At 42.7% G+C, this 22,624-nt stretch overlaps 1 protein-coding gene across 2 annotated transcripts in view; it reads left to right on the top strand.

Moving 5' to 3' along the window:
- Positions 1–22,624, top strand: part of LOC121278154 (methyltransferase-like protein 24) — a 106,780-nt gene that overhangs the window by 66,730 nt on the left and 17,426 nt on the right. Inside the window, exon 3 of one of the 2 annotated variants that reach the window (XM_041188270.1) lies at positions 19,611–19,739. In XM_041188270.1, the coding sequence (XP_041044204.1) occupies positions 19,611–19,739 (129 nt within the window). Of the gene's footprint in view, positions 1–19,610; positions 20,129–22,624 lie in introns of those variants that run through there. The other variant, XM_041188271.1, reaches the window with a different exon arrangement.

Raw genomic sequence — 22,624 nt, forward strand, 5'->3', positions numbered from 1 at the left:
CTGTAACAAGCAAACTAAAAGTAACACGATCTAAATACTATTCAGCTGGGAACTTATAATCTAAACTACAGAAGACTTTCCCCACTTAACTTTTAAAACAACTGAAAATCCCCCTCCACAGTTATACTTTACTCTGTCCCTTAAGTGGACATGTCATTCTCCAAGAACGAGTCCAAAGCTATTCTAAGCTCCTGATGATTTGCTTCCTTTATCTTTTTCCAGCCAGATAACTTCCAATTCCTGAACTGACTTCCACTGTGAGGGGTTACCCCGGAGGTTCCTACGTCTAACCAAAGCTATGCAAACATTCCAGTCTCGTTTAAATCTTCACAAACTTGGTCTCTTCCATCCGAGCCTGAGCTCCCACCCGCGTTCTGCATGGTAAACAATTGAGACTGGCTGCCTCCATTTCGCTGTTCTCTCTCTCTCTCTCTCTCTCTTTCTCTCTCTATCTCTCTCTTTTTCTCTCTCTCTCTCTCAGATTCTTGCAGACTGACCTGCTGTGAGGTTCAGGTATATCTTAAGAAAAACATAATCACATAAGTCTTGCATCCAAGTGGAAATGCCAGTTAACTATCATTTAGACTCCCAACTCTATTCTATCTTGAAACAGACATTTTAAAGTGTAACCGTTTACATAACCTGACATTCCTAACACTTCCTTGTGAGACATGGAAACTAACGGTCTAACCAGAGTTATCACAGATGCTCTTGACGTTGTCTGCAGGTATGGATATCTTGCATATTCTTCCCAGTAAAACAATATGGGCTCACTGTTCCCATAGGAACCAAGCCACCCAGCTGAATTCATGACCCCCTTCACTACTTTACCTTAAATCAGACAGTCCTAATTAACAAACTTGCAAATTTCATATTTGCAACAAAGGGACGAACAGGGAAGATAGGCTTTTTTTAGTTGTTCATGCTGGGCCAGCATTTATTGCCTATCCCTAATTGCCCTTGAGAACTGAATGGCTTGCTAGGCCATTTCAGAGGGCATTTAAGAGTCAACCACATTGCTGTGGATCTGGAGTCACATATAGGCCAGACTAGGTAAGGACGGCAGACTCCCTTCCCTAAAGGCCATTAGTGAACCAGATGGATTTTTACGACAATCAACATTCCAGATTTTTTATTGAATTCAAATTTCACCATCTGCCTTGGTGGGATTTGAATACCACTATGCCACTGCCTCCCCATAATGTCACTGGACTAGTAATCCAGATGTCCGGCTAATGCTCTGGGGGCAAGGGTTCAAATCCCACCATGGCTGCTGGTGGAATTTAAGTTCAGTTAATAAAACCTGGAATTAAAAAAGCTAGTCTCTCAGTTAGAGTGACAAAGAAACCATTTTCAATTGTTGTAAAAACTCATCTGGTTTACTAAAGCCCTTTAGGGAAGGAAATCTGCCATCCTTACCTGGTCTGGCCTACATGTGAAATGGCCCAGCAAGCCATTCAGTTGTATTGAATTGCCTCTAACCCTAACAAAAGGAATAAAACCAGACGGATTGACCTAGGCACCGGGAACAATAACAGCACACACAGCCCGGTCGACCCTGCAAAATCCTCCTTACTAACATCTGGGAGCTTGTGCCAAAATTGGGAGAGCTGTCCTACACACTAGTCAAACAACAGCCTGATATAATCATACTCACAGAATCTTACCTTTCAGACAATGTCCCAGACACCATCATCACCATTTCTGGATAAGTCCTGTCCCACCAACAGAAAAGACTCAGCAGAGACCAAAAGCCATAAGGGTTGACCTGGGAGTCCCCAACATCAATCCTGGATGGCCAGAAGTCTCATGCCATCAGGTCAAACATGGGCAAGGAAACCTCCTACTGATTTACCATGTACTGCCCTCCCTCAGCTGATGAATCAGTGCTCTTCCATGTTGAACACCGCTTGGAAGGAGTACTGAGGGTGACAAGGGCACAGAAAGTACTCTGGGTGGGGGACTTGAATGTCTATCATGAAGAATGTCTTGGTAGCAAGACCACAGACCCTGCTGGCCGAGTCTAAAGGGTGTAGCTGCTAGACTTGGTCTGCAGCAAGTGACGAGGGAGCCAACACAAGGGAAAAACCTACTTAACCTTGTCCTTTCCAAACTGCCTGCCGCAGATACATCTGTCCTTGACAGTATTGGTAGGAGTGACCACCACACAGTCCTAATGGAGACAAAGTTCTGCCCTCACATTGAAGATATCCTCCATCGTATTGTGTGGCACTACCACCGTGCTAAATGGGATAGATTTCAAATAGATCTAGCAGCTCAAGAATGAGCATCCTTGAGGTGCTGTGGACCATCAGCAGCAGCAGAATTGTACTCAATCAGAATCTGTAACCTCATGGCCCAGCATATCCCCCACTCTACCATTACCACCAAGCCAGGGAATCAACCCTGTTTCAATGAAGAGTGCAGGAGGGCATGTCAGGAACAACACCAGGCAAACCTAAAAGTGAGGTGTCAACCTGGTGAAGCCACAACAAAAGACTATTTGCATTCCAAACAGTGTAGCCAGCAAGTGATAGACAGAGCTAAGCGATCCCACAACCAAGGGATCAGACCTAAGCTCTGCAGTCCTGTCACATCCATTGGTGGGCAATTAAACAACTCACTGAAGGACTAGGCTCCATGAATATCCCCATCCTCAATGATGCGGGAGCCCAGCACATCAGTGCAAAAGGGAAGGCTGATGCGTTTGCAACTAGCTTCAGCTAGAAGTGCCGAGTGGATGATCCATCTCAGCCTCCCCCAAAGGTCCCCAGCATCGCAGATGCAGTTTTCAGCTAATTTGATTCACTCGACGTGATATCAAGAAACAGCTGAAGGCACTGGATACTCCAAAGGCTATGTGACCTGACGATATTCCGGCAATAGTACTGAAGACTTGTGCTCCAGAACTTGCCGTGCCCCTAGCCAAGCTGTTCCAATACAGCTACAACACCGGAATCTACCCAACAATGCGGAAAATTGCCCAGGTATGTCCTGTACACAAAAAGCAGGACAAATCCAACCCAGCCAATTACCACGCTATCAGTCTACTCTCGATTATCAGTAAAATAATGGAAGGGGTCATCAACAGTACTATTAAGTGGCACTTGCTTAGCAATAACCTGCTCACGGATGCTTAGTTTGGGTTACGCCAGGTACTCAGCTCCTAATCTTATTACAGCCTTGGTCCAAACATGGACAATAGAGCTGAACTCCCAAGGTATGGTGAGAGTGACTGCCCTTGTCATCAAGGCAGCATTTGACCAAAAGCGGCACCAAGGAGCCCCAGCAAAACTGGAATCAATGGGAATCAGAGGGACAACTCTCCACTGGTTGGAGTCATACCTAGCACAAAGGAAGATGGTTGTGGTTGTTGGAGGTCAATCATCTCAATCCCAGGACATCACTGAAGGAGTTCCTCAGCGTAGTGTCCAAGGCCCAGCCATCTTCAGCTACTTCATCAATGACCTTCCCGCCATCATAAGATTAGAATTGAGGATGTTCACAGATGATTGCACAATGTTCAGCACCATTCGCGACTCCTCAGATACTGAAGCATTCTGCGTCCATGTGCAACAAGACCTGGACAATATTCTGGCATGGAGTGATAAATGGCAACTAACATTCGTGCCACAGAAGTGCCAGGCAGTGACGATCTCCAACAAGAGAGAATCCAGTTTTGTCCCCTTGACATTCAATGGCATTACCATCACTGATCCCCCATGATCAACATCCTGAGAGTTTCCATTGACCAGAAACTGAACTGGACTAACCATATAAATACTGTGGCTGCAAAGCAGGCCAAACGCTGGGAATTCTGCGCTGACTAACTCACCTCCTGACTCCCCAAAGCCTGTCCACCATCTACCAGGCACAAGTCAGGAGTGTGATGGAATACTCTCACTTGGCTGGATGAATGCAGCTCCAACAGCATTCAAAAAGCTTGACACCATCCTAAGCAAAGCAGCCCTCTTGATTAGCATCCCATCCGCCATCTTCAACATTCACTCTCTCCATCATTGATGCAGAGTGGCAGCAGTGTGTACCATCTACAAGATGCACTGCAGCAACTTACCAAGGTTCCTTCGACAGCACCTTCCAAATCTGCAACCTCTACCATCCAGAGAATAAGTGCAGCTGACGCATGGGAATAGCCCCATCAACTGGAAGTTCCCCTCCAAGTAACTCACCATCCTGACTCAGAAATATATTGCCATTCCTTCACTGCCGCTTGGTCAAAATCCTGGAACTGCCTCCCAGCAGCACTGTGGGTGTACCTACACCACAAGGACTGCAGCAGTTCGAGAAGGCAGCTCACCACCACCTTCTCAAGGACAATAAATGCTGGCCTTGCCAGTGACACTTACATCCTGTGAAAGAACTTAAAAAACAGTGGGAGGTGGTGGTGTAGTGGTATTGTCACTGGACTAATCTAGAGACCCAGACAGATGGTGAAATTTGAATTCAATAAAAAAAATCTGGAATTAAAAGTCTAATGATAACCATGAAACCCTTATCAATTGTTGTAAGAACCCATCTGGTTCACTAATGTCCTTTAGGGAAGGAAATCTGCCGTCCTTACCTGGTCTGGCCTACTTGTGACTCCAGACCCACAGCAATGTGGTTGACTCCTCAATGTCTTCTGAAATGGCCCAGCTCACCACTCAGTTCTCTAGGGCAATTAGGGATGAGCAATAAATGCTGGCCTAGCCAGCGACACCCCTCCTATGAATGAAAAAAAAAGACATCTGGCTACAACAGAATCTCATCTTAACATCTGGTTACGAGTCTGCAGGTTTGCTTGTATTAACATTCCAAAACCAAGTCAGAAATCTGATTGGTTTTTGATTAGAAATCAACAGCAGCTAAGACTGTGGATCTCCCCATGAAACTAATTGCTTTCCCTAGACAGAATTCTTTTCCTCCTCAACATGAGACCAAACAATCCTTTGGAGCTGAAAATACTACATCAAGGTCACTGTGCATCTGGCATAATTCTAGAATCATACAAAACAGCAGGAGGTCATTTGGCCTGTTGTGCCTGTGCTGTCTCTTTGAAAGAACTATCCAATAATATCCACTCCCCTGTTCTTTTCTCATAACTAACCCAGCACATTTTTACTTATAAAACTTATATCTAATCCCTTATGAAAGTGAAGGGTAGCATCTTCAAGAAGCAGCTGAATATTGCACTAAGTGTTGGCCTGGCCTGTGCCTGTAGGTGTATAAACTAATCTATCACGTAGTGATAGAATGCTGAGAGAATACCAAGATCATTTTTGGTTTGGGTATTTTTTTAATGCCAGAGGCACAAATTGTGATGGTGCAGTATTTTCGGACCCACAACATTGTTTTGTTTCGTGTCAAGGGAGAAAAATAATTGCCTAGAGATAGCAATATCACAGGGAGACAGCAGTTGTTAAAGGGCTACTAGCTTCCCTTAAAGCTCTGTGTGTTTTTTAAAATGGTCTTTTGCCAGACTGGTCGATAGCCACATCAGGCATTGGAGGCCATTCACAATGAGGTTCTTGAATGAAAGGTGATCTTTAGCAAAAGAGAGGGCCACCAGCAATAAATACTCACCATTCTTATCAGCCTGCAATTAGTGGACTTGTAAAGTTGCTCCCTGGAATTCAAATGGAGGATATTTTATTACTTTGTTTGACTACCACAGAGATCTGGCCATTTCAGTTGTGTATATCAGAAACTCAGGCACGCATTGTGCTGGATTACCCAGACATTGAGAACGATAGTTGGGAAAATCATGTGTAGCTCATGCCCAGATTTCCAATATGTACAATGTAGCTACTGGCAGCACAAAGTTGGATAATTTCTCCGTTATCCTCTGAAGAACAAAGAAAGACTTGTATTTATATAGCACTTTTCACAACCTCAGGATGCCACAAAACACTTTACAACCAATGAATAATGGGCTTCAAGAACATGCAAGAAGCTCGACATTATCTAGGACAAAGCAGACCGCTTGATTGGCGGCTCATTCACCATCTGAAACATTAATTCCCTCCAGCAACGCCGCACAGTGGCAGCAGTGTGTACCATATACAAGGTGCACTGCAGCAATTTGCCAAGTCTACTTTGACATCACCTTCCAAACTCAGGGCCTTTACCACTTAGAAGTACAAGGGCAGCAGACGCATGGGAATACCAGCACCTGCAAGTTCTCCTCCAAGCCCTACATCACCCTGAACTGGAACTATGTCACCATTCCTTTTACTGTCAGTGGGTCAAAAAAACTGTAATGTCCTTCCTAACAGCACTATGGATATACCTACAGTGATTCAAGATGAAAGTTCACCATCACTTTCTCAAAGAGAATTAGGGAGGCACAACAAATGCTGGCCTAGCCAATGACATTTACATCTCATGCATGAATTTAAAAAAAAGAGTACTTTTGAAGTGTATTTATTATTGTAACATGGCAGCCAATTTGCACACAGCAAGCTCCTACGAGCAGCAATGTGATAATGAGCAGATAATCTGTTTTTATGTTGACTGAGGGATAAATATTGACCAAGACAGTGGGGATAACTTCCTTGCTCTTCTGCAAAATAGTCATGGGATCCTTTACATACACTTGACAGATGAGACAAGACATTGCTTTAACATCACATCCAAAATACAGCATCATTAGTAATGTAGCCCTCCCTCAGTACTGCTTTGGAGCATCAACCTTGATTTTTTTTTTGTAGTCAAGTCATGGAATGGGACTTGGAACTGACAACCTTCAGGTTCAGAGACAGGAGTGCTACCAATTGAGTCACAGTTGACACATGGCATCAATATTTTTGATGGTTGTGGAGATGAAATTGAACTTCTGTGATAGCAAATCAGCAACCTGTTTTTTTTACCTCACCTGACTGCAGCAAGAAGGAAACACGGGCAGAGTGAAAAGGGGCTGGTGATTTGCTAATGCCTGCATGTGCTGCTGTTGCAGTTGAATTTTACCCCCCCTGTCAATGCTTATCCTGCACCTCTTGACTTCAACACCTTTTAATTGATACCAATGTGGGGATAGTTAGGGCCAGGGAGAGAAATCCTGGGCCCTGGCACTTCTCCTGTTTCTGGTCCCTTATACCCTCTTCCCCACTTTAACCCTCCCCCCTCAATCATGCATGCTACTTTTTCCCCTTTCAAGATTCGCCACCAATCAATTCACCAAACTATTACAGAAAGGTACTAGTAAAATGATAACACCCATTGTTGGCATCTGGTTACAAATATTGTCCGAAATATTAATGACCCACGCTGCATATATAAAGAGTGGCAATGATATAATGCACTGTTAGTTTGTATGCACCCTTTAGGTGATCCCACCACAACCATTAAACAAACCAGAGAGTACTTGAATAGCATCGTGTAATATTGTTAATTTGACAGGAAAATATCCCAATAGTTATTTATAACGCTGTGCAGACAATAACACTGATTTCAGTGACTGTCTCAGCTATCATTAACATGTTCTACACATTGAACCATCTGCCAATTCATATTTGGGGAAAGATTCAATACTTGCAACCCAGATAAACTGCACAAGATCTTTTCCATTCTGTGGAAGTAGTCAAAGACTTTCTCTATCTGGATGCATGATATTACTCAATATAATCATTTCATACAATAGGTGCAATTGGATTCTATTTTATTAGTAATCTCTCAGGATAGAAAGATCAAATGACTCCTGAGCAACAAAGTGGTATAATTGAACAACATAGGTCTTCACTGCCCTTGAGAAGTTTTAGAACCCTCAGGTGTCTCTGTGTGACACAACTTTTAAGAGGCCAGAGGACAAAGACTGAATGGTTCATAATTAAATGTGTTTTCTTGATCAGCAAGTCTGAAGACTCTGCTGATTTTTGCTTCTCAGAACAATATATTTTCAGTATCTACTATGCAACACAACTTTATCACAATATTTCCATTTCTCAAAAGCTCGTAAAAAGCATCAAGATAGAGTGGGGTAAGTGGACCAAAGGACAAGATTGAAGTCAACGGAAAAGACTCTTGAGAATCATGTGCAGTGTAAAACTGGTTACTGTTTCATTATGAGCTCATTATGCACTCCTATCCTGGCAATTTCACCCCACAAAGCCCGCTCACAGTAAACTTTCATTAGCAACAAAATAAACAGAACTCCATCCATGATTCCAACCTCTGCTCGCAAGATAATTATGGATAACAAGGGCTTCCTAGTCCAGCTCATCTCAACCATTCAGAATGACATATGAACATATGGAAATATATTAGGAGCAGGAATAAGCCCTTTTGGCCCTTTGATCCTGCTCTGCCATTTGATAACATTGCCTACAATATACCAGTGACTACAACTCAAAATAAAATAATTGGCTGTAAAGCAATTTGGGACATCATGAAAGGTGCTGTATAAATGTTGGTTTGATCTTTCTTTCATTACACCTGCATGTAATAGGCAGAGTGACTGTAGCAATGGTGAAATTGGAGGTCTAATGCTATCCCCACCGCCACCCCCCCCCACCCCAACCAAACACACCAATTGTTCCTAAAATTGCGGGGATATCACTAACCATTTCTGAACGGAGAACACTCTTGACAGTTGCTGCACTGCTGTTCTGACCTTCAGGCAGTTTTGTGGTTTTCCGGTGGGCTTTTCAAAAAAACGATTGGAACCCCGAAGCTGCCCGAAGTTCAGAATTAGTGAAACTGACTTCACACTGACAGACCGGCTGATGTAAAAAACCTCGGAGCACGCAGCCTGATGCTTCCAAAATTTTTAAGCCAGTCTTTAATGTCTGAAGCTCTGGCAGGACAACTTGAGAACTTTATTTAAAACCCCAAGCCCAGGCCCAATCTAAATCAGTCTTTCTTTCCCTCTCTTTATTTCCCTTTCTGAATCAGCTTTGACTTCAATTTGTGCTATTTTCTGCACCGTTGCTCACTCTGTTTACTTCCCCTGTCCTTAAATTTCATTGGTTCAGGAGATAGACCATCGGAACCCAAGTTAAGAGGTCCCAGATGCTCCTTTGCCCTCCCCACACCATTGTCAATTCACACTTTTCCAGCAACTTGCAACACAAGAAATAATACAATCTTAAAGATGAAGAGGAAATCCACGAGATATCCCACCTTTGCAGTTTCTGGACCAACTTGTGCCCAACCTCGATTCTGGTGTGAAAACACTGTGGTGGCGCCACATGGGAAGGAGCCAGCAAAACTGTTTCTTGTCTGCTTTCTTCCTGTGCCTGCTAATTATGTTGGGGGACCAGTATAACTGGACAGGAAATCCTACCCAGGGGTTCCAGACTAGCACCATACTTTATCAGATGCCTGTAGGAAATCTCAAGTAATTTCTTATTTGTAATTAGTTTTTGGCTCTGGTGCTAGCTCTCTGAGTATAAGGTATTTATGGACTATCACAAAAAATCCTACCAGATCTGAGAGAGATAATACTACAAACCTTCTAGGAGGTTTACTATGTGAGATCTAATATCCTTCAGGAATGTTTAAAAAAATAGTGCTCAAGGCACTTAGCTGTTCCATTTAACTATTTCATCTATTTCGTATCTAGGCTTTTTGATAACATAGCTGAATGAAAACACTTGGGAAGCAAAGATTTCAGCATATGAATATTGTTCTGTTAAGGGATTACATCCAAATTGGATCTTGCCAGGAATTAAAGAGAAGTTCTCTAGTTGTTAATGGCCATTTGTTCAGGTTTCTGGATGGTCCAGTATTGAGGACACCAACTGATTTATTTCCCAGTAAATGCTACTCCCTGGCCTTTTTCAGATTCTATCTACACTAACACGAATGCACCACTGTGGCACTTTTCCACTGTAAGCTATTTAAGTCTGTAGTTTTCCTGAATCTGAATTCCTTGATTTCCTATGGCTGCTCTTTTCTATCTTTCCAAGTATGGCTGACATCAGTTCTTTGTGGCATTTGTGTCTCGTGTAGGCACATTAATTATAGTATTACTTCTCTCTGCAGTTTGAGGCTCTATGGCTCTGATTGGCTGCTTGGAATGCTGGTTATACATGGCTGGTATCAAGGATAAAAGATATCAGCCAGGGAGCTAGTTTGAGAGTTCTTTGGGGGTGTTTAATATTTTCAAAGTAGCAGTTGTTTGAGGGAAGGTTCAAAGCACAAGGTGGATTATCCACATTATTCATTAAGCAGAGGGATGTAGAACTGATACATACGAGAAATTGAAATTTCAGGGTCATGTTTGCCTGGATTTAGTATATAAACGAAGATTGCTAACTCTGGTAGGATGTCCTTACATAGAGTTACAGCAAAGAAACAGACTATTCAGCCCAAATGACCTACGTCGGCATCTATGCTCCTTCTATCCCCATTCATATAACCCTATCAGTATATCCTTCTATTGCTTTCTCCCTGATGTCTTCAGCTAGCTTTTCCTTAAATGTGTTAATGCTATTCACCTCAACTACTCCATGTTATGAATTCCACATTCTAACCACTCTATGGATAAAGATGTGGCTCCTGAATTCCCTAATGGATTCATTAGTGATTATGGGCAGAATTTTCCAGTCAGCATGCAGGGGTGGGCCCGACATGCCGATGCGTAAAATGGCACGTGATGACATTGGGCACGCGCCATCGCGGAGTCGGCTGTGTGCTGCCAAAATGTTAACGGCCTGTTAAGGCCATTAAGAAATCACTTGAGCCACTTGAGAACGTTGGCTGTCCAACCTTAAGGTTTGTGGGCAGGCAGAAAGCGTGAGTGGCCTTCACATTTTTCAGGAAACCTCATCCATAAATACATTTTCATAAATATAAAAACATTTCCCCACCCATGTGACACAGTCACATGAGGGGACATGTTTAAATAAATTTTAAAATCAATTCTTTAATTATTTTAACATCTATTCTCAGGGAGATTGCTGCGCTCTTTCGCACGCATGCACGATAGAGCACAGGCCCGACTCTCCCCCCTCCCACCACCCACACAGGTAGCACTGAGCGCTACTGGCCGCATATTACGCTGGGCGGGTCTTATTTGGCCCGTCCATGTAAAATGGCAGAGCAGAGCCGATCGTGGGCGGCGATCAGCTCCGCGCCTGCCCCTGCCCACTCCCAGCCAGCCCACCCGCCATAGGAAAAATGCTGGCCTATCTTACATTATGACCTCGAGTCTTAGACTCCCTCACAAGTGGAAATTTCTTCTTTACGTCTGATCTACTTTTTTACTCTGGATATTTTTGACTACTGTGTTTTAGGATCACTTTTTTCCCTACATTCTCAGGAGTGCTGCGCTTGCCCTGATACCTGGGAAAGTTTGATAACTTGCCCGAAATAAGGAACTGAAAACCTTTCTTCAGATTGCTTTAACTATTGATTGTAATCTACGCTTCACAGGATATCACATTGTAGATTGTGGGAGCTTGCTGTGTGAAAATTGGCTGCTATGTTTCCTACATTACAGCAGTGACAACATTTCAAAAATACCTCATTGGCTGTGAAGCACTTTGGAATTACCTGAGGATACGAAGGGTGCCATATAAATACAAGTCTTCCTTTTATAACCTTCAAAATGTGGCCATAATTACACGTCATTTAGACTTTGTTTTAGCCTTCAGCTGCAAAATGAATGTACTGAATAGTAAATGAATAAGTAACAGAAACAATAATATTATCATCCGTGGCAATTCCTCATGCAGTAGGGAATAATTAAGAGCTTACAACTCTGTGCTAAACTAATTGTAACCAATCTTACTTTGCAGTGAACTGTTTTGCCATTCTCTTATCGCAAGTGGAGAAATAATGGGGATAAATGTTGCTCTTTACTTTCTGGGCCATAATCTGGTAGAGCGGGTCATTGTAGAACCAGCTCACTTATCATTCCATTAAAACCGAGCATTTCTCATTTATTTCCACTTTTTAACCTTGCCAGTGCCCATCACTAATGTTTCCACTTTTGGAAACAGCAGTAGCATAAATGTTGCTTGTCCTCAATTTGTGGCAGAGTGCCCAGGGGCGATGTGTTGTTAACAGTTTTATGTTCTGTGTTTTCATACATTCTGTTCGCTGTCTCCAGCCCTCCCCACAGGCAGAGCAACAAGTGTGGTTGAAAATCTCAAGGAACTCTTTATTGCCGCAAAACTGACATGTTATTCATTGGTGCCAGTGGAAGTTTGCAACTTCCCACTTTTAACAGCCAGCTACCTGGGGCAGAATTTTGCAGAAGCAGTGGCTCAACATGTGGCAGGGGTGGGAGGGGAGAGATCCAATTAGGTGTCTGCCACTGGGGCTGCTGTCTTATTAAGGATGGCACCCACCCTGAAGTGTTCCCCATCCCAATTAGAGGACCGGCGGCCCACCTGACTCCTGGTGGCCGCTGCTGGGACTGCATCTGCAGGACAAGGGCACACTGATGGCTGTGTGTCCTCAGAGACAGGTAAGTGGAGTCTGGGCGCCAGGGTTCTGGCGAGGGGGAGGCTGAGGGCAGGCATAGGGTTGCCAACTGTGATTAAATGTATTCCTGGAGGGTTGCCCCCACGCTCCAGCCATTAGTCAGCCAAAACATCCGTCTTTGTGAATCAGTGGCCTCCTATATCAATTGGAAAGGAAGAAGACTGATTATCCAATTGGATGATGCTTGACTGGCAGCCAATCAGCCTTTTTTCCCAGTTTTCAATATGTTTATATCTGGTAAAGAAAAAAGCTCGAAGAAAATGACAAAAAAAACCCAATTTTTTAACGTCCCCATGATTTTCCTCCAGACCTAAGCAGACAGAAAACGTCATGGTGGTGGAAAGACATTGGGCATTCCCCTGGCACCTTCCCATACCATTTTGCTAGCCTTTCCACCTACCAGTCCATCACCAAAGGAGTCTAGTATCTTTTGTCATGATCATATTGTATGCCAGAGCAGGCTCAAGGGGCCCTATGTATGTTCAGATGTTCTTCCTCACCTGATATGTTTTTTTTTATATTTGTTCATGGGATGTGGGCATCAGGGGTTAGCATTTATTGCCCATCCCTGATTTCTCTTGAGAACCGAGTGGCTTGCTAGGGCATTTAAGAGCCAACCACATTCCTGTGGGTCTGGAGTCACATATAGGCCAGAAGGACAGCAGATCTCCTTCCCTAAAGGACATTAGTGAACCAGATGGATTTCATGGCCATCATTGGACTTTTAATTCTATATTTCTTATTGAATTTAACTTTCATCATCTGCTGTGGTAGAATTTGAACCCAGGTCCACAGAGCATTACCCTGGGTCTCTGGATTACTAGTCCAGTGACAATATCATTATGCCACCACCAAGATGTGTGGTGAGGAGCTTGATGTGCCTGCCTCTGACATCTTCACTCACCCACTGCCTGCCTCTGACATCATCACTCACCCACTGCCTGCCTCTGACATCATCACTCACCCACTGCCTGCCTCTGACATCATCACTCACCCACTGCCTGCCTCTGACATCATCACTCACCCACTGCCTGCCTCTGACATCATCACTCACCCACTGCCTGCCTCTGACTGTTTTGTGTTGAGTTTGCAGACCATCCCTCCACTTCCTCCCCTTTCCACCTCCTCCAAGTGAGGCTGCACTCATTAGGCATGTGGCTATATAACGATCCTGGTCTACGAAGCCGAAGTTTATCAATCTCCTGTCTGCAAAAGAAATAAAGTAAATAATAATTCCTATCTGTAGATGTAAATTTTTAAAAAACACGTACAGCTGATCTGATGTTTTGTAAAGGGAGAATAATCGTGTTCTGGGTCAGCTTTGCAACGCACTGTACTTAATAAGTCCATAAATTTTGAAGAACCAGGTCATTTAAAGACTCTGAATTTACTTGTGGATTCCAGCAGAAATCCAGTGGAACTTTCCAGAAAAGCCTCATTAAACTGAGCCCCTCCCTATCACCTGAATTTTCCGCTTGGCTTGTAAGTGACAAGTGTCTGCCTGTGACCTTGAAGGGATGGTGACTCCTTACACTGCCAGTTCCTACTTCCCCAGGTAGTGGGGATCCAGCACGTTACCAGAGGGCACCGCGGAGATGAGGTATACCAGCCTTTAGATGGGTGCAAGTGGGCCCTTCTGGAGGTGAGCCAAGTAATGATCTGGATCCCTTAAAGAAAAGGTAAATTTTTAAAAAATGGTTGTCCTCGTTTTACAGAAGATTGAGGTTGGGAGTGTGGGTCGTGGTTGTACAATTGATTCTTGGGGAGGGCACCCAAGCACCACCAGCAGTAAGGAGCGGGTGGATGGCGGAGACTATACTGGTGCAAACAGCCGTTAGCATCATGTAAATTGTGCGCCCTCTTACTGAACCTATAAATGTGGGCAGAATCAATGCCAGGCCACATCAGCAGACACAATTCCAGTGGAACCTCTGTGATGCCGGTCTGCAGATTTTTTTTATGGAACCTGAAGTATCAAAACATTCAAAACACATTTTAACACTGAATATACATTTCTGGTTGGTGTTAATAAATCACGTCCAAGATCACCAATTTTATTATGTCGCTTTGAAACACCCCATGCTTTACAATGAATTAGATTTGAAATACAGCAATTATTACAGCTAGTAAAAGTAGCAAGTCTATCGTTTCGCCATGGTGTGGGATCTTTAACATCTGCCTGAACAAGACCTTGGTTTAAAACAGGATCCAAAGGATGACAACTCAGGCAGAGTAGCACCTGATCAGTATAGCACTGAAGTATCAGCCTGGATTATATGCCCAGGTCCCAGAGTGGATTTGAATCCATAACCTTTGGAGGTAAGTGTACCACTGAGTGTGGCATCAAGGAGCCTGAACAAAATTGAAATCAATGGGAATCAGAGAGGAATATGTTCCACTGCTTGGAGTCATACCTAGTATGGTTGTGGTTGTCGGAGGTCAATCAACTCAGCCCAAGGACATCACTACAGGATTTCCTCAGGGTAATCTCCTAGGCCCAACCATCTTCAGCTGCTTCATCAATGACCTTCCTTCCATCACAAGGTCTGAAGTGGGGATGTTCGCTGATGATTACATCATGTTCAGCACCATTTGTGGCTCCTCAGATACTGAAGCAACCTGTACCTGCAAGACCTGGGCAACATTCAGGCTTGGGTTGGTGTGACAAATATTCATTTGTGCCTCTCAAGTGCCAGGCAATGACCATCTCCAACAAGAGAGAATCTAATCTATTTCCCCCCGATATTCAACAGCATTACCATCGCTGAATCCCACACTATCAACATCCTGGGGCTTACCCTTGACAAGAAATTTAACTGGATATAAATACTATGGCTACAAGAGGCTGAGAATGCTGTGGTGAGTAATGCACCTCTTGTCTCCCCAAGGCCTGTCCACCATTACAAGACACCAGTCAGGACTGTGATGGAATATTCTCCACTTACCTGAATGAGTGCAGCTCCAACACCTCTCAAGAAGCTCGACACCATCCAGGACAAAGCAGCCAGCTTGTTTGGCACCACCTTCAACATTCACTCCCTCCACCACCATTACACAGTGGCAGCAGTGTGTACCATCTACAAGATGCACTGCAGCAACTCATCAAGCCTCCTTCGACATCACCTTCCAAAACCACGACCTCTACCAAACAAGAAGGATAACAGCAGCAGACTCATGGGAACACCACCACCTGCAAGTTCCCCACCCAGCCCACACCATCCTGACTTGGGAATATATTGTCTTTCCTTCACTGTCACTGGGTCAAAACCCTGGGGTTTCCTGCCTAATGTGGGCGTACCTACACCACATGGACTGCAGCGGTTCAAGAATCACGACCTTCTCAAGGGTAATTAGGAATGGGCAATAAATGTCAGCCTTGCCAGTGATACTCACATCCCATGAATGAATGAAAAAAAGTTTAACTGACAGTTAAAACAAAATGACATTGCTTATGATTTTCTTTCGGGTTAAGACCAATTTCATTGTTGGAGCTTGGCTGAGCTCATCGTTTGTGCTTACTCGGTTGTTATGGGAAATGCAAATGTTCCTGTTTCCATGACAACACACTGTGCAGATGCAATGGACTTATCATTGTTTGTTACTGTAACCAACCCTCAGGGAGGATGGAGACTAGCAGGACTACCTTAATTGAATGTGCGTTTTCCCTCAGTCCATTTTAAAATTGGATCTAAAATCTTACATGAATTCAAGGGGGAATGATAATTCCACTGAAGATGGTTCAATAACATTTGCAACTCATAACCCTTTTTAATAGGTACGCTTATTCAAACTTGCAGCTCTTGTTAATTTAGAGGTTTCACGTCAGTCGGCTCTGCCTGGAGTGTTGTACAAGCTTTTGCTTTGGTGATGATTGAGAGCCATGTGTTATTGAGTAGAACAGCTAGTCCCAAATCAGCTCATGAAGTTCAGTCTTAATGCATTTAGGGCTTTTCCAGACATATCTTTGGATTGCACATGGGAAGAAGCATAAACAGTTTTTTTCTTTGGGAATGGACCTCAAATTTCATTTGCACATCATTGTATTACATTCAAATGTGTTCAGTGGTAGAGATTGGTACCCCTGAGGCAGTTACTGCCAATGACTTATCTATACAAATGCCACAAAGTAATAGAATGTGTGTACGTATTTGAATAAAAGGAACAAGTCTTTCTTTCATAGTAAACTCTCTTTCAAATTGACTTGCTGGCTTCAGCAACTATTGTTATTTTAAACCATACTACATGAGATGGCACTGCTATTTTAACCTTCTTTTACCTTGAGCTTGGCTTGGCTTCTATTCTCTTGAGTTTAGAAGGTTGAGGGGTGATCTAATTGTGTAAATGATAAAAGGATTTTCTCAGGTAGATAAAGAGAAACTACTTTCTCTGGTAGGAGAATCCAGAAGTAAGTGACAATCTTCAAATTAAAACTAGGCCGTTCAGAAGTGAAATCAGAAAGAACTTTTTCACACAAAAGACAGTGGAAATCTGGAATTCTCTCTCCCAAAAGGTTGTGGATGCTGGGTCAAGTGAAATTTTCAAAATTGATAGATTTTGGTAAGGTAAAAATATTGAGGTTTATGGGTAAAGATAGGTTAATGTACAGGTCAGACATGATTTAATTAAATGGTAGAACTGGCTTGAGCTACTGAATGGCCCACTCATCTCCACATGTTCCTATATACTGATTTGGTGGTTGTGAGGAGAATATTTGATGCATTTGCTCCCTTTGATTTTGGACTTTAAGGACTGAAGCAACTGGTTTGATCTTGGTTCTAAGAGTTCAGTTAGTGGGTTTGGATTAGCCTATCTAGTGGTCCTCTCTCACCACTGCGATCATTGTCCTTGCTAGATTTTGGGTGGGCCACTATTGCGGTCTTCCAGTTTTGATCTGCTTTCTCACCCTGCAAGGTTTCCAGAGCGTGTGAAGGAAGAGGGTGGCATGGGGACTTCTGATAACGGAAGCTCTTTATTTATAGAAAATTCCTTGTTCTCGGCTCACGGCAACATTTAGAGTAGACTAGTTTTCATGCATGGCTGGTGGCCTGGAACCCAATTTTGTTTCAGTGACAATGCAGGTTTAGCCTCTTCGTCTAGCTGCCTGGGCCTAGCTGAGCTGCTGCGGACAGAATCCCGTGGCTCCACTGTCCCTGCTGCAGACATAGGCAGGGAAAATTGGATAGTGTCCTGCTGCAGCACACCTCGGACGTTAACTCAAATTGGCATCGACAGTCGCCTGGAAGTGGGTCATCAGGCTGTATGTAAGACATGAATGACCTAGGAGGCCAAGGCAGAATAGAGGTAAAAAAGAGAAACTAATGTGCTCAAACAAAAAGTTGGGGTGGTGGGGCAGTGGAAAAGAGGGGGGAAATTTGTCATAGGTTTTACATGATCCCTAGTTTAATCTCTGTGAACCTACTACTTTCTGTCACGTTTTAGCAAAAGCAAAACAAAAATTAGTCAGCCAGAATTAGGTTGGTAAACAAGCTGAAACCATTGTCACAAATATTCAAGGAGCATCAGGAAAATTTCCCTGAGCCATCATAATCAACAGGGCTGCAATGTCTGGATGCGAGGCTGCATGTGGGGAAGCCCTCTAAATGATACGCTTTTCTAAAGAATACAAATAAATTAAGAAGAAATTACTGGATTACTGGGTCATGGTGTGTTACAACACTGCTGTTCCATGCCTGGGACCTGGATTTAAATCCAGTTCAGATGACATGATGGAAATCCTCTGCTCAGCACCCTCTGTCGCAACGGCTCTATGTGGAATGAGTTGAGAAGATTCAAACCAGCACAAAGCTACCCAGAATTTGGTGCACATTATTGCTGAATTTATACCGTTAATCAGAGAGACCAAAAGGTCGACTGGTACAGAGAATGGAAATACACTGGTGTGGGAGATGCTGCTAACTGGGGGAAAGCCAACTGCTGGGACAAAACAGAAGGAGATGGCATGGAGTACCAAATATAGAGAAGCATTCTATTTACCACCATTGATATCTGTCACTAGCAGACACAGACATAAAAAAAAAATAAATGTGAACTTTAAAAAATTATTTTGTCTAGGCTTAGTACTTATTATTACACTAAAGTGCCCATTAAAGCAACAAATTCTCTTCTGTGTGTTGAAGAATAATACTCTTAATATTTTTTAAACCCCCTTTTTCTTTTCTCTCATAAGATATCCCCTCATGGTTCCACAGAGCTAGCAACCCTCACCCCAATATCCATTTTCCAACCCTCATCAGATGTCCACACAGTTTCCAGCATGGGATGGATGGACAAAAACCAGGAGATTAATTTGACATTACCTTGCTGAGCTGCACTAAGGCCACTCGTAACACCCCATCTACTACTCTGGCTAATACTAAACACACTGGAGGCTGAGTCTAGTCTTTTCTGGTCTGTGTGGCTCAGCCCTACAATAAGCAATGTATTTTGTTACGAGTCCCAAGGGGAAACTGTAAACAAAAATAACCAAATTTACTGAATGACCCCCAAATAAAGAAATAATCAAGATTTCATTTTTTATAACTTTTTCTTTAAATGAATCAAAAACAACATAAATTAAACATGAATTAACAGGCAAATGATACTTCAAATAAAAAAGTAAAATTAAATAGTCAATGGTGGGGAGGCGATGCCATAGTGGTATTGTCGCTGGATTAGTACCCAGAGACCTAACATAATGCTCTGGAGACTGAGTTTCAAATCCTGCCATGGCAGTGGTGGAATTTCAATTCAATTAAAAAAAATCTGGAATTAAAAGTCTAATGATGACCATAAAACTGTTGTTGTAAAAATCAATTTGCACACAGAAAGGTTTCACAAACAGCAATGTGAGAATGGTCATATAATGTTGGTTGAGAGATAATTATTGACTGATGTATTAGGGAGAACCCCGTTGCTCTTCTTCAATATGGCCATGGGATCTTTTACATGAGAGGGAAGATCTGGCCTTGGTGTAACGTCTCATCTGAAAAACAGCACCTCTGACAGTGCAGCATTCACTCAGTACTGCATTGCAGTACCAACCTAGATGTTGTGCACAGGTTTCTGGCATGGGGTCATTTAGCAGTCGTGACACTGATTAGTTCGATATATTGCCGTTCAATCTGTTTGTGTATCAGTGATTTCCGAATGCATGTCCCATCAAATCTGTTTTCTCTTCCTAGATTGATGTTCTCAAGGCAGACTTGGAGAGTGCAGAGTGGAAGATCCTGGAAAACTTAATTCTAGAAAATGTCATTGAAGAAATTGGACAATTGATTTTTGCAATACATTTACACTGGCCTGGATTCGAGGTCAGTGGAAACGACAGTGATGTTGTTCGGTATTGGTACAGCCTTCTGAAGGAGCTAGAACTGAGGAGCTTTAAGCTTTTCCGCAGTTACAAGAACATAAATAAACCACAAATCTTCCTGCGAAAGCAAGCTTTCAATGCTAGCAGCAGCTACATTCTGAGCTGGATCAATACCCAGTGGAGATAGTGAATCAGGAGATACAGAACACAATGGTAACAAACTACACAGCTCTATGCATTTTAAGGGCGGAATTTTACTACTGTTTTGACTTTCTAAGTGCTCAAATTGGGCCACCAATGAGGCATCCATTCTTGCTTCAGAGAAAGCTATCAGAGATCAGCAGTGTCTTTTTTAATTCTTTCATGGGATGTGGGTGTCACTTGCAAGGCCAGCATTTGTTGCCCATCCCTAATTGCCCTTGAACTGAGTGGCTTGCTAGCCCATTTCAGAGGGCAGCTGGTCAACCACATTGGTGTGTGTGTGGAGTCACATGTAGGCCAGACCGGGTAAAGATGGCAGATTTCCTTCATTCAAGGGGCATTAGTGAATGGGTTTTTATGACAATTGATGATAGTTGTCATGGTCACCATTACTGAAACTAGCTTTACATTCCAGCTTTATTAACTGAATTTAAATTCCACCAGCTGCCGTGGCAGATCTGAATCCACCTCCCCAAACAATTAGCCTGGGCCTTTGGATTACTAGTCCAGACACATTACCACTACGTCACCATCTCCCCCAATGTGAACCTGCTTCAGGAAAATTAAAAAAAACAAAACCTTGAGTCACTTATGGAAGAACAGTTAAAGTTGTGACCAAGGCTACTTAATTAGCTCGATGCTATGGCTTTCTTCAAACTGTAAAGTGAAGAGGGCCAGTATCTGATATGAATGATACTGAAACAGAGACCTATTCACTAGTCATGATGAATGTATAATATGGACAAGCTTAGCTGTTACACACATTAAGGGTCAAAGGTGGTAATGATGCGATGTGGAATGTGTTTATGGGAGAGCCAATTCTCAGGGTGGACAGTTGTTAACATTGGTGACAAAATGACATACATGTTACAGAAGGAAATAGAAACGTTCAGGAAAATAAAGAACTTTCATTTTCTTTGGCTCTCATAAAACAAAATGTTCAATTTAAAATAAACTCTGTGGAGGTTGAAATCAGCTTTGTGCTTCTATGGGAGTGGGCTGAAGAGCTGGTGGCGCTTCCTCCAATGGAAATAATTCACATTTATACCCTATTACATCTCTTAGAAACAATTAACATACAATGAATTAATCTGTATTACATTCACTATTACAGAGGCAACAGGACCAATATTGTATTCAACATATAGGTGAATGACTGCTTAACCTTACTGAAAGTTTTTTTTTAAATAACAAAGCATTTTCTTAGGGTGAATAAGGAAAGAAAACTGCTTCCTGTGGTCACAGAATCAGTGATGGGGGTGTCATCGGTTTAAAATTGGTGTTGATAGTGAGAGAGATTGGGATAAATATTTTTATACAGTGATTGTTAGTGAATGGAGTGCTTTGTACAGGGAGCAATTGAATATATGATCTTAAGGCATGAGAAATAGGAGCAGGAGTAGCCATTTGGCTCTGCAAGCCTGCTCTGTCATTCAATAAGACCATGGTCAATCTGGATTGAAAGTTTCATGGTATCACAGTATCTTTAAGGAAAAAGTGGATAAATATTTGAAACAGAAGATACAGGGCTATAGGAGAATGCATGGACTGCACAATTGATTTTGGATTCCTCTGGCAAAGAGCTAGGAAACATAATGGGCTGAATGTTCTACTTTTGTGCTTCAAACATCTGTGGTTCAGTTTACTATGTCTTATGGGTGACTGAATGTTAGCCAGGACATCAAGAGAACCCTCTCCCCTTTAAACGTTACGATAGCATCTTTACCACCTGAAACTATAGACGGATTCAGCATAATGTTTCAACCAAATGCTGCTACCTCTGACAGTGAACAGCTCCATCAGTACTACACCAGCTTATATGCTCAAGTCCTGGGAAGGCGGGTATTTAGGGCTTGAACCCCTATCATTATGTTCAAAGACCAGAGTTTAGCCACTAAACCAAGCAGTCTTTTTGCTTACTGTAGGAAGATTGCTGATTCCATGTTTGGGTACACAGCAGGCACATTCCCACGAATAGGAAAGGAGGGACATCCAAAGCTCAAGCTCCCTGGATGACGAAATAGAGATTAAAATGAGAGAAAAAAAAATAGACCTATAGCAAATGTAAGATTCATAATACACCAAGCTGAATATATAAATACAGAGAAGATTTAAAACAAGAATAAGAGGGCAAAGAGATTGCATAAGAACAGATTAGTGGGTTAACATAAAATAATAAAAGAATTGTCAAAGGAAGGTTGGGCCAATTAGGAACCCCAAAAAGACCTGGATAAAAGCAAAATACTGCAGGTGCTGGAACCCTGAAATAAAAACAGAAAATGCTAGAAAAACTCAGCGGATCTGGCAGCATCTGTGGAGAGAGAAACAGAGTTAACGTTTCGAGTCTGTGTCACTTCTTCAGAGCTAAAGAGTAGAAACGTGATGTATATTATACTGTTAGAGGGGGGGCAGCATGGAACAGGTGGAGTAAAATAGAAGGTCAGGGATAGGTGGGAGCACAAGAGGGATTGTCAGGAATTGTCATGGACACAAGATGAAGGGAATGTTAATGCTGGTGTTAAAGACTAAAGAAAATGCTAATAGTGGCATAAAGATAAGATAGCAGAACAAAGATCAGCGCTTTTGACAGCACAACATAGAAACAAGTGACCGATGACCCAGTTGGGGGGGGGGGGGGAGAAATTGAAAAAAATTAAAAATGAATAATAAAAAAAAGGATTAAAA

Source organism: Carcharodon carcharias, chromosome 5 (genome assembly GCF_017639515.1).
Source record: "Carcharodon carcharias isolate sCarCar2 chromosome 5, sCarCar2.pri, whole genome shotgun sequence".
NCBI lineage: Eukaryota > Metazoa > Chordata > Chondrichthyes > Lamniformes > Lamnidae > Carcharodon > Carcharodon carcharias.